At 39.8% G+C, this 12,624-nt stretch overlaps 1 protein-coding gene across 2 annotated transcripts in view; it reads right to left on the bottom strand.

The window, feature by feature from the left end:
- IQGAP2 (IQ motif containing GTPase activating protein 2) overlaps positions 1–12,624 on the bottom strand; it is a 289,402-nt gene that overhangs the window by 93,668 nt on the left and 183,110 nt on the right. For both annotated transcript variants that reach the window (XM_024732762.1, XM_024732763.1), the window contains exons 10-12: positions 11,748–11,911; positions 8,507–8,667; positions 3,493–3,617 (exon numbers count right to left, since the gene is read on the bottom strand). In XM_024732762.1, coding sequence (XP_024588530.1) covers positions 3,493–3,617; positions 8,507–8,667; positions 11,748–11,911 — 450 coding nt within the window. The remainder of the gene's footprint in view (positions 1–3,492; positions 3,618–8,506; positions 8,668–11,747; positions 11,912–12,624) is intronic.

The raw sequence follows: 12,624 nt of genomic DNA, 5'->3' as shown, positions 1-12,624 counted from the left end.
AAAAAAATGTGGCTAGTATGACTGAAGAACTTCATTTTACATTTTATTTAATTTTAATTAGTTAAAATAGCCACATGTGGCTGTCAAGTGTAGGTCGGCTCCATAGAAATGAACAAAGTCATGCATGTTTGGGGATATTTTTAAGGTTCAAGTGTGGATAATTAATGTCACAAATTCTCTAATGCGGGCTGCTAAAATTACATCTGGAACCCTAATTCATGGATGTACCAAAGGATGAATAAGCATATCCACCAGTTTAACCTTCTACTATCTCTACTACATACAGGATCTTAGGACATAGACTGTAAGGTCCAGGAATGAAAAGCACAGAAGCCAAGCCATGCAGTTGGAAAAGTTTTTGAAAGTCTAGTACAAGGGATCTATTTGGAGGTCACTTCTCAATACTACCTTATTCTTAAAAATAAACTATCATCCAGTCATAAAATACTATAGTGTATGTATGTATGGGTGCATTATTCATGGATATAGGTATACATGTGTACACATACACACACACATACATTCACATACTAACAGGGGGCTTCCACTTCCCAAGTGAGTGCTCATGGACAAGAATTAATAAAGAAACTAAACATTAATGAGAAGTAAGCTTAGAAAATAAACATACTTAAAGCCAAACATTCTCTCATTTTGTCAGTTATTTTTCTTCAAAAACAATCAGAAGCCACTCTACAAATGTGATATGCTATGAAACAGAATACATACTTCTAATTTTTAAGAGGTATCTTCATTTTGACATTCAAATTAAAGTAAAATATTTAGCTAAGTATCTCCTGAATGAATGACCCCATAAAGACCATTGCTAAGAATGAAAAAATCTGTAGGAGAAAAGGGACAATCTAAAATGTCTAGAAATTATTTCAGACTATAATACTCCAATATGGTGGAAGAAACAGCTAAAATACTTCTCTAACATGCAAGTTAGGTTATCTCAAAACATTGGAAGAACTTGAGAAAGTCTAAGTACTACCCACATACAAGGTATTATCATTTCACCCCGTAATATTTATACACTGGAGAACATGGAATACTTATATCATTCTCTGGAAGTGACAGTTGACCCCTTATGTCAGTTGACCTCCTTGGGTTAACTGTTCTAAATACTTTTAAACATCCCATCCAAAAATGATCTTTACAGAACTACATCTAACAAAGAGAATGTGTGTTCCTAGCAGCTGATCACCTGGGAATGAGTACATTCCAGCTGACTTGATTGAAATCACCTGCTTAAGTTTTTGGTGTGTTTCTAAGAATACAAGCTGCTGATGTCATAGTAAATGACTTCATAGGAGCTGAAAAACCTTCCCATAAGTCCCCTGGGTCCATCTGCATCACTTCCTCTGTTTAAAAATAAAGAGAAAATCCCATTTGAGCACAGATTGCTGAGCCTCAGTTCATGGCCCACTGATTTAAATCATCCTGTGATACTATAACATTCTAGTCCAAGGAGAGAGTGGGCATTCCCTTAGAGGTGTTGCATTTGAGACAGCAGATGAGGTAACTCACAAAGAATGGTACCTACCAAATTTAAAAAGCAAAACTTCACAGGAAGAAAACTTCCTTGTCTAAGTTACCTGGTTAAAATAATACTCCTCTAAGGCTCGACTGGGAAAAGTAAACTTTCCATTAAGAAATCAGCAGAGCATCCAAATCTCAGGAAATGCATTTAGCAGCTTCTCCATTCAATTCACCTTCCACGTTTATCATTTCCCATTAGCTACACACCTCATCCACACCACAATTCAGACATAGGATTGGATTCTGGAGCGTGTGGCAGGGGTGGGATGGGGAGAGTAACGGCCTTTCAAGATGCCCATGAAAAGTTCTCAGCTCTTTCAGATGATTTAATTTCTATATTGTGCAATTGGGGCCTACTCGCAATGGTATATTTATTTTAATTTAGCTGTTAAAGCAATTACCTAAACAGATGATATCAAACTCAATAATTCAAGAACTTTCAACAAAAATACCCCGTTTTGACAAAACAACAAACCAAAACAGAGAGAAGTTAAATCTTTTATATTAAGTCCCCCAAATTCTAGAAAGGAAATATTAGCCTCTAAAATTACTATTCTGGTTATGGCATATATGCTTCACGCCGAGACAGCTAAAAGAAATGTGATAATGGCCGTGTGAAATGTCCCATGGAGAACAACTTAGTACAGTTACCTAGGTAAATGTCATACAAATCCAAAGAGATTTTCGCTTAAAAATATCCACCTACAAAAGACCACTTTCTTTCAAAGTTATACACATGATACTGTTTTTCTTTTCCTGGTAAAAGCAAAGGCTCTATCTGATAATCTGGGACAAAAAATGGCAGGTCCTTCCTCGTAGCCCTTTGTCAATGTCAAGAATGAGAGTAAAACTACACTTGTTCAGTACTGAGAATTAACGCACCTTCACCTGTATAAGCAGGACATACATAAGTCACCAAAGCAAACCTGGATTGCGCATGTTGTCCCAAAGAATAAGGGAAAAGTTAGAAAACAAAGATGGAACATGATTTTGTGTTTTGCCAACCGTTGAGTGGCATTAGCCAAAGCACCCAAACCATCGCTGGAGTCTGAGAGTGTGGTGCTGGGGAGGATCAAGGAGGAGGCAGGATGGCAGGAAGCTGGGGACCTGAGCTTTGTAAGCGGACACACACACCAGGCTCGTCCCCCACGCTGCCCCCCACTGATGATGTTGAACATCTGCTTACATTAGTGCTTCCCTCGTAACTAGCACCTGCCAAGAACTACCAGCTCCCAAGCCAACATGCCAGAAAAGAGCCAAGTGGGTGATGTGTCAGCCATCTGAGGCAGGGATCCCCAAATGCCTCACTGAAAGAAAACGCAGAGAGGCAGCAGAAACTCGTGTGGTCACAAAGCAGCAATTATTCTCATTGCCTAAGTTACAGAGCTCCCCATTCGTCACTCTGTTTTTATAAGTAAGAGGCAGGACAGGGAAGCAAGCTGACATTCACGAAAGCATGTCTCAGCGCACATCTTCTTGGACTGTCCACTTTCATGCTCAGTGCTCCTAAGTTCTAGAAACACAGCAAATCACCATGATTTGAGATCATAAAACAACAGTTAGACTGTGTTGCAATTTCTTCTTAGGGCAGGAACATGTGTCATATTTCAGAAAAACGTCCACGTACATGAAAGGTCAAAATAAAGTTGAGTGTTTGCTTAAAAAGCTGAGTTATTTACAGCAGTCATCTTTCAAGTACCAATAAATAGAAAGATATTAGGACTTGTATTTATGCACTTTTATCCTATCGTTTTATGGCTTATGTTTGCTTTGTAATGTTTATAATATGTTGGGACAGTAGTACAAAAGTAACATTTACATATAAATACATACAGACTTGTTAGGGGAGAGTGTTCTCATAGGGCTCTAGGGCAGCCCTGATGTAGAGGACCGTTTTGTCCAGCTACCTTATTCTCCCACTATAACTAGAGAAGGATACTGTTCCATACTTACGGTCATTTTCTTCTTGAATTTCAATATTAACCATATCAATACAATTCTGAATTTCATTCCAGCTTAAGCTGTCTTGCCCTTGGGATAAGGCCTCCAGTTTAATGGAGAGTAGTGCATTTGCGTAACTGTAGAAGAGAAAACAAGCATGATGCTAATCAGAGACGTTCATTCTTTGTTCATGTTATGCATCTTAAATTGGACATGCATCTTAAGTTTGACACATGTGGCTCAATGTGATGTTATGAGGTTAGACCAATAGGATAAAGGCAAGTAAAATTGTCTTGTGCAGCTTTGTCAACATACACCAAGCTCACTTAGACTAAGGGTGTTTTTTTTCGCTTAAAAATACTTTTAGGTAACAATGCTTTTTAATGCAAGTTCCTCAAATTCCAATCTTGCACTTAACTCAAGCAAAAAAACTCAAAGTTCTTAACTCTGTGAAATTACTTGCTTTTTTTAGTAACTATTTTTCCTTCCCTTTGTATGTCTTAGTTCTGCTTAGTCTCCAGATGAGTATTATGGGATAAAATTCGGAATTACCACGGTTCCTAATCTTTCCATCAAGGGTCCCTTTTTTTTTTTTCTCGTTCATTCCCCAAATCCAAGCCTTGAGAGGCCTTTTTTTTTTTTTTCTGTAACCCTAACACAGCTGGGTTACCTTGTGGCCTAATACTTCCAGTGACAAATCAAATAAAAAGCAAATGCTGTTCCAGAAACCCTGCTGAATAACACACATCTTCACTGCCTGTTTTCTTGAAGAGGTGGTACCTCAGTTGACCCAGAACATCCTAGTTTCCTCTTCACCTGCCCGTTCCCCAGGCTTCAGCAGCCCCTCACCACCTCTCTCCTGGGTCCACTCACCGCCATTACATTATCTCCCCTCATTCTGATCCCTGACCCTCCTCACTCTGTGCAGCCCTCTGGAAAATAGTTTGGCCAACACTCTGATTATTTTTCCTGTCTTGAGAAATTTTAGGAAAAAAAGATGATCCACCTTGACATATTACTAAGAAACTTTCATTTTTCAATCATCAATTTCCCCATTTAAAAACTATAGAACCGGACTTCCCTGGTGGCACAGTGGTTAAGAATCCGCCTTCCAGTGCAGGGGACGCGGGTTCGAGCCCTGGTCCGGGAAGATCCCACATGCCACAGAGCAACTAAGCCCGTGCGCCACAACTACTGAGCCTGCGCTCTAGAGCCTGTGAGCCACAACTACTGAGCCCACGTGCCACAACTACTGAAGCTCGTGTGCCTAGAGCCTGTGCTCCACAACAAAAGAAGCCACCGCAATGAGAAGCCTGCATACCGCAACGAAGAGTAGCCCCCTCTCGCCGCAACTAGAGAAAGCCCGCATGCAGCAACGAAGACCCAACGCAGCCAAAAATAAAATAAATTAAAAACAAAACAAAACAAAACGAAAAAATCCACTACAGAACCAATGTTACAACCATAAGCTAACATGAGTGAGCTATTCCAGCCCGAAGTATAGAAACTCAATAGTTTAATTTGCTTGTGCATCTTTACACCAGGGAAATAAAGAGCAATCCTCTATGTACATATTGATTCACTCTGCAGTATGACTTCTGAATAGAACCTACGGATTTGCTAACAGTAGAGGTTCCAAGAAGTAAGATCACATTGAGTCTATAATTGTTTTCTCATTGCGACAGATTTTCTCAAAGTTATGCCTGCTTCAAGATGACACTGAGGTGTCTTCTACTGAGTGTAGCTTGGGAGAGAAAAACATCATTCAGAATGGGAAGTGGGGGAGATGATTCATTCTCTGTGCCTGAACAAGGCATCACCAAACACAGGCTTGAAATTGTTTCAGTGTCCTGTGTGAGATTTTCATTTTATCAAGAGTTATAAACCTAAGAAAATACTCTTCTATACTTACTAGTAGCAATATATACTAAATAATGCTGACCACAATGACAATATGGATAAATGGCAACTTGCACTCGTTAGCATCCCTTATAGATGGGGACCATTCGATAAGAAAGTGCAAAATCCTTACAGGCATTTCATGTCTAACATTTAATGATGACCCAGTGGGAATAAAATGAAAAAGCTTAAGGATGAACACAGAAAAAAAAAAACAAAACCCACAATCACTCATCATTTCTTCAGAAATGAACAAATACTAGCCAAAGGGAAAAATTTTATGAATAACACAACATAGTTCCATAGGCAGATGCAGAGTAGGTGTTTTTGTTGTGTGTGTTTGTTTTTGTGCTTTACAGATGAACAGAAAGGGGCCCGGCTAGGAAGAGTCAAACTTAGATATTTTGGGCTCCAAGGTTATGTTCCCTTAACCACATCATGCTGGTTCTCAGAAAAGATGACATTAGCTGGGGTGGGAGAAACATGCAAATAGTTCACGGAAGCACCCTCTATGGCAGGAAGGGCTTGGAAGCTCCAGTTACTGTGCCAGGCAGAGATGGGTGATAGGCACCGTGTTCCTGGTGGTGAGAGAAGCATGCATTGGAGCAGATAAGCCAGAATGAACAGAGTGTTCAGATCCATCTTGGCTGAAGTGTAAAATACAAGGAGGGGTGTAGCTGGAGCAAAGGGCAGAACACCACGTTGAGGGTTAATTCAGATAAGAAGAGAGAACAATCAAATAGAGGAGCATTATAAACAGAGCTACATTTTAGAACAATTAATCTGGGAACAGGGCATGCCTAGAACCAATGCCAACCCTATGTCACTCTTGTGAGAACTGGACAAAACAACCTTTCTGGGAAAACACAGCCCGAAGGGCAGAAGCCATGGTAAACTGGTAGAGACTTGGTAAGAATTCATCCAGGTAGCCCTGCCCAGCACCCGTGTACTATAAAGAAGTACAACCATAAGGGAGAGGCCCAGTGTTCCTTAAACCTGAACACCTGCCAACTTGGGCTTCCAAGAACTGGGTTAAAAGCTGACATGGAAATTGAAATGTTGAGGCTGTGAAAAATCACTTGGGGCCATTGGAATGTTCAATACAAGAACCAAAGGGGGCCCTGGAATCTCATGTCGGTATTGGGTCACCCAGGTGACCCAGAAAGTGCTTAAATGAAATTTTTAAAAGATTATTTGAACAAACACAAATTTTAAAAGTGTTTCATACAGAATACTTGCACTCTGAAGCTGTATCTGTGGCCCCAGCTGAAAATCACAGGTATAAAACTGGTTCTCAAATGGGGTTTGGGACTATTTCCTTAATGGGTTATTTGTAAATTGGGATGGGGGGAAGAGAGGATTTTTGATAATCAAAATGGGTGATTTGGAGGGAGGGGGGTACTGTTATTTAGAGGGAAGTGGCCAGGGATGCTCCATATGTGTCTTGATCATTATTTTATCAACAAGCCTCATTAGACTATTAGGCTTCATAAGGGAGTGACCAACTCTGCCATCTCTAGCACTGAGAGAGAAGCAAAGCCTAGTTACATAAGAATGAATGAGAAGAGAAAAGACAGGGTAAGACCAATTTGGAGGTTATTACAAAAGCAAAGGTAAAATGTCTAAATGAGATGGTTGCTGGGAAAGGGAAACATTATGCAGAGGTATTGGGCACCCATATTGGCTACTGTTGGGGCGAAAAGTGAGCAGACTATTCACAGCACAAGGGTGCCTCACAGAGGGTCAGAGGAAAACTCAAGTTAACTCGAGTTTCTAAGCTTGGAGGAGAGGATGGTGCCATTAATATAAACAGTGGAGGTAGAAATAAATTACCCTGGAAATAAACTCTGAGGAGTTATAGGAACAGGTGGTCAAATTTAAGTAGCGTTAAGAACATCAGTTTTTCCAAGATGACTAAAAACAAGGAAAAGCCACTGTTCTACTCTGGGGCCATTCTCTACATAGACAAGTGGTCAAACACCATTTTAAAAAAAGTCTAATTTTAATCTTTCCTGTACAACTGTACGTGACCCAAGAGAATTACCTATTTCAGCAGTTCCAGAACCAGTATCTTGACAACAGTGCTTTTGTCAAGATCTATGCAGACATCTCCCCCTGGTGGTCACAAGAATCCAAGATGGAAATTCACTCATTTTAACTTGGGCTTTTGTCTTAATCTCTAATGGGCTCCTTCTTCCCGCCCCTTAATTTTCTCTCTAGATCTGCTATAGTGTTTTATAATTCTATCAACAATACTATCTAGTAGTTTATTTCAGGAACATGAAATAAAAGACACTAAGTTGAGATTGTTACCCACTGTCGTGATCCACTGTGGTCTCAGGATTCCTTTGGTTTAATCGTCAAAAGAATGTAGAGAATGGACTTGAGGACATGGGCAGGGGGGAGGGTAAACTGGGACGAAGTGAGAGAGTGGCATGGACATATATACACTGCCAAACGTAAAACAGATAGCTAGTGGGAAGCAGGTGCATAGCACAGGGAGATCAGCTCGCTGCTTCGTGACCACCTAGAGGGGTGGGATGCGGAGGGTGGGAGGGAGACACAAGAGGCAGGGGATATGGGGATATATGTATACATATAGCTGATTCACTTTGTTATACAGCAGAAAAAAACACAATATTGTAAAGCAATTATACTCCAGTAAAGATGTTAAAAAAAAAAAAAAAGAATGGGGATTGGGGCCCAACTGCCCTACCTTGGGTCCACAAATCCAGATCCAGTTTCCTCATCAGTAAAACAAGAAAATTGGACTGGATGATTATTAAAGCTGTTTCCAACTCTTCTACATTCTGTCGTTTCCAAAAGAAGCCCAAGGGAAGGTATGCTTTCAACATGTATTTTTTGCCTATGAAATAATTTTTGCTAATGTCAAAGACAGTCAGTAACTGCCATAGGATCCTCCTTAGACTTTTTGTTCCTCTAAAAGGAATACTGTGAAGTAGGATTTGAACATTAGGACTCTCAGAACAAAGTAGTCTGGCTTTCAAGAAAATAAGCATGGGTATATGGATTGTTTCAGGAAGGAACAAATCCTTCAAATTGGTAGAACAAATCTATCAAACACATATTTCTGCACTGAAAGGAGTTTTGGAAAATGTTCCCTTACCGTTCCACGTATGTCTCGTCCAGATTGTTGAAGCCCATTGTTGGGCTTCTGAGTTGATTCTGCACAGACACAAGATCGTTGCTCTCCAAGGCCTGGTTTAGTAAAGCTACAGCAGATAGCATTTCCACTGCAATCAAGAGCTCCTCATGGGCCAAGTAGTTCTGTTGGAAAACATATGGCGGTATAAGATCCCCAAATCTACACAGCCCGTGTATGTGATAGGGGTTCAGAATGTACACTTCTTTATTCTTTGAAAAGGGTAACAATCTGTTACCCTTTTCAAAGAATAAAGAAAAGTCAAAGATTGTGAGAACCCAGGACCAACAGGGCTCCCTGGCCACCTATCTTTCATTGGCTTTAAAGAACACGTCAATGGCTTCTGGGTTTTCCTGAGATGATCATTTTGGGCACTGAGTTAATTACAGTCCTCAGTTATGATTCCACAAACATCTGCATTGCCATAGCTGATTCCTACTCGCAGCTATTATATCGGCTGCTAACAGGCTCAATCTTACCAAATAATGAAGCCACAGATTAGATAACGTTGTTACTGTCTGCAAGTGCAAGGTTAAGGTATTAGTATAGCTAACGATTTTCAGTTTGAACTAAGGGTAAGGAAAAGGGGAGAATTTAACCTAAAGATGATAACCCCGGAGAAGTAAATCAGTCTTTAAGCCAAGAATATTGATTCTAATTCCAAAAAAAGTTAGTCTAAGTCACACTTTTATAAATGGGTAGAAATTTTTAAACATACCCTAAGGTCTAGATATTTGAAGACATGTGAGGTAAATCTTAGTGAAAAGCAAGTAAGGATTGGGCTTACTTAAAAAGTACATCTCAGATTACAGAACACTTTCCCCCTTCAATGTTGTCTTCCTTTTAACCATTTTATACTGACTTGGCCCAACTTCAAAAGGGTTATTTCTTCCATCATACTGAAGGAACATAGAGGGAGCATGAAAACAAATTTTTAAAAACCCTGATATCTATCTTTAAATTTAGAATATTATATATTTCATATATATAATATGTTTATATTAAAATGCATTATAGCTGATTCTCCACAGAAATCTCTCAGCAAATTGATTTTAGACTAACAAAGCATAATTTTACGTTCCAAAGCAAATGGGAAGAAGGGTTTTTATAGGGAACAAGTAAATTTTATCCAAATACCTTACATTAACTATGACTTTAACATATAAGGAAGGTATCAAATTACAGGTAAAGAGCAGAATGGAATCATTTGAGATTCACCACAACTATCTAAAGTGGTACACAGCCAAAAAGATAAGGACAAATAAAGAAAAAAGGGATGAATGTGCTAGAGTGTAAGTAGCCTTGGGCTTCAAAGCTAGAGAAACAGGGACAATAATATCAAGAGAACCTACGTGCAGCTTAAGGAAATAACTTATTTTTCTTTTATTACAAAATACAGTTGACCGCTGAGCAACACCGGGGTTAGGAGCGCTGAACCTCCACGCAGTTCAAAATCTGCGTATAATTAATCCTCCATATACCTGTCCCTCTGTATCTGAGGTACTGCATCCCTGGATTCAACCAACTGCGTATGATTTGGTAATATAGTACTTACTATTGAAAAAGATCCACATATAAGTGGTATGCGCAGTTCCTACCCGTTTAAGGGTCAACTCTAGTATCTTTCTATTTATAGAATCATGTCTTACTAAGCAAGGATAAGAAAACAAACCTTACTACCCAAGCCCTTTAGTGACATACACTTCATTAATTTTTTTAAATAAAGAATGCCACTTATTTTTTGTTTTTTTAATTTTAATTTTTTTGGCTGCATTGGGTCTTCGTTGCTGCGCGCGGGCTTTCTCTAGTTGCGGTGAGCGGGGGTTACTCTTTGTTTCAGTGTGCGGGCTTCTCATTGCGGTGGCTTCTCTTATTGTGGATCATGGGCTCTAGGCGCACAGGCTTCAGTAGTTGCAGCATGTGAGCTCAGTAGTTGTGGCACGTGCGTCCTAGAGCACATGGGCTTCAGTAGTTGAGGCATGTGGGCTCAGTAGTTGTGGCTTATGAGCTCTAGAGTGCAGGCTCAGTAGCTGTGGCACACGGGCTTAGCTGCTCCGCGGCATGTGGGATCTTCCTGGACCAGGGATTGAACCCGTGTCTCCTGCACTGGCAGGCGGATTCTTAACCACTAAGCCACCAAGGAAGCCCCTACTTTTATTAATTTTTAATTCATGCAAACATTTATAGAGATTTTCACTTTTTAATTATTTTTCTTTTCTTATCATAAAAAACAAGATAATGCTATATATTTCAATTTCATTTTTTCCACTTAACAGTAGGGTGTGCAATCTGTTATAAGTTAAACGTGGTTTATCTTCTATATAGATACAGAAGATATCTGTAGTATCTTCTCAGTACTATAGATAATACTGTGAAACATCCTGGTATACCTGTGAATTGCCTGTTTATGCTTTTGGCCTCCTCCTCTTTTGTGTTTTTTGGTGGAGCAGTACTGTTTTTGCTTTTCAGATTCATTGTCCTTCCATGTTTCCTTAGAAGTTTAATTATTTTTTACACTTAACCTTTCATACCGGCGATTTATTCTGTTATGTGTAGTGAGGTAATGTTTTCTTTCCCACATGGTTAAATACTTCTAAGGATTTCATTATTTTCCCCATGTCTTTGAAATATTAGCTGTTTCATAATTGAAATTCTTGGTGCTGCTTCTAGTTCTGTTCATTCTGTTGCATCGTTTGGCTTAATCCTGTACTAGTGCATATGCTCTTATTTACTGTGACCTTATATGATTATTACTGCTTAATACTATTAGCATTGCAAAGAGCACACAAAGACAAAAATCAAAGCCATGGTGCTAATGTTCTTGGTTGCAGATTTCTAGAAATGCAGATTCAGAGCTTATTTTTCTATATCAAAAAACATTAGATATTTAAAAATGTTTCAATATAGTTATTAACTTATCCCAAGTTCTTCAAAAATCACACAGAGAATGAGAACAACTAGTTTTCAATGTGTATTTGTGTAGAGCCCTGCCTGCATTTCCCACCTATGCTCTCAGATTCTTTAAGGAGATGAAAAGCAGGAGTTAAAGAGGAAGGTGGCCGTGGAATTGGTACAGGGAGGCCAATGAGACCAGGGATTGGTACAAATTAAACATGCTACACTCCCACTCACCTTTCCTCAACAGCACTCCTCATTGCTAGGACTCAGAATAACATCTCCGTACCTGGAGTCTCCTCTGACTTACCATAGCGCTCTGTTTCTGGAGGTTGAAAAGTTCATTCTGATACATTGCACCAGCAAAGGGATAAACAGTGGGCAGCTGGGCCTCTGGTTTCTGCAGTGCAAGCAGTGTGTATTCAGGGTCACCTTCCCGAATAACAGTGTTGATGTGGTCCACTGCAGCCAGTCCTGAGGGTCAGAGTGACATTCTGTCAGAACCTGTGCCTTTCCCACTGCAGCCTGACCCAACCAGCCCATATATCCAAGGATTAGAACCTAAGTAGTTACTTTCCTTGAACTCTGAAAAGCTGTCGTTGGATGGTAAGCAAAGCCTTGGAAATGGTAGCTTGTAATTGGAAGTCACTCTAATCCTTGCAGCTAGTCCCTAAAAGAAGCTCAGCATTGATAGAGCTGGAGTTATGAGGTCATTCCTGCCTAGCATGACTTCCCTACAAAATCCTTCCTTTCAGGACCAGCTTTGGAACCATCTCTCCATGAAGCCTTCACAGTGCTCCAGTTCCTGAGAACTTCACACTTCGGGAATCCTGCAGTCATTGCTCTTTATGGCTCTTTGTGTGTAAGCACTGCCTCCCCAAGGAGATTAAAGACATGTGAAGGCCAGAGAAGCAAGGACTTGCCCTATGGCTCTATCCTCCCTCTATATCAGCACCATGGGAAACCCACAGGAGGCACTCGGACACACTGCCACTTGATATGGAATGGTTATTAGTTCTCCAAATATTAGTTCTCCAAATATGCTCTCATCTCTTGTGTTCTGTAAAGTGTGATTCTTAGGGAAAAATAATTTCAGATATGTTTTAAAAAATATTACAACCAGAATTCATATGATTACATAATTCTGTGTTAGCACGGTACTCCCATGTGTTAGTATGGTTCTAAGA

Source organism: Neophocaena asiaeorientalis, unplaced genomic scaffold, assembly GCF_003031525.2.
Source record: "Neophocaena asiaeorientalis asiaeorientalis breed wild unplaced genomic scaffold, Neophocaena_asiaeorientalis_V1.1 scaffold515, whole genome shotgun sequence".
NCBI classification, from domain to species: domain Eukaryota; kingdom Metazoa; phylum Chordata; class Mammalia; order Artiodactyla; family Phocoenidae; genus Neophocaena; species Neophocaena asiaeorientalis.
Note: the sequence above shows the minus strand (reverse complement) of the source record. Positions and strands in the feature narration are given on the sequence as shown.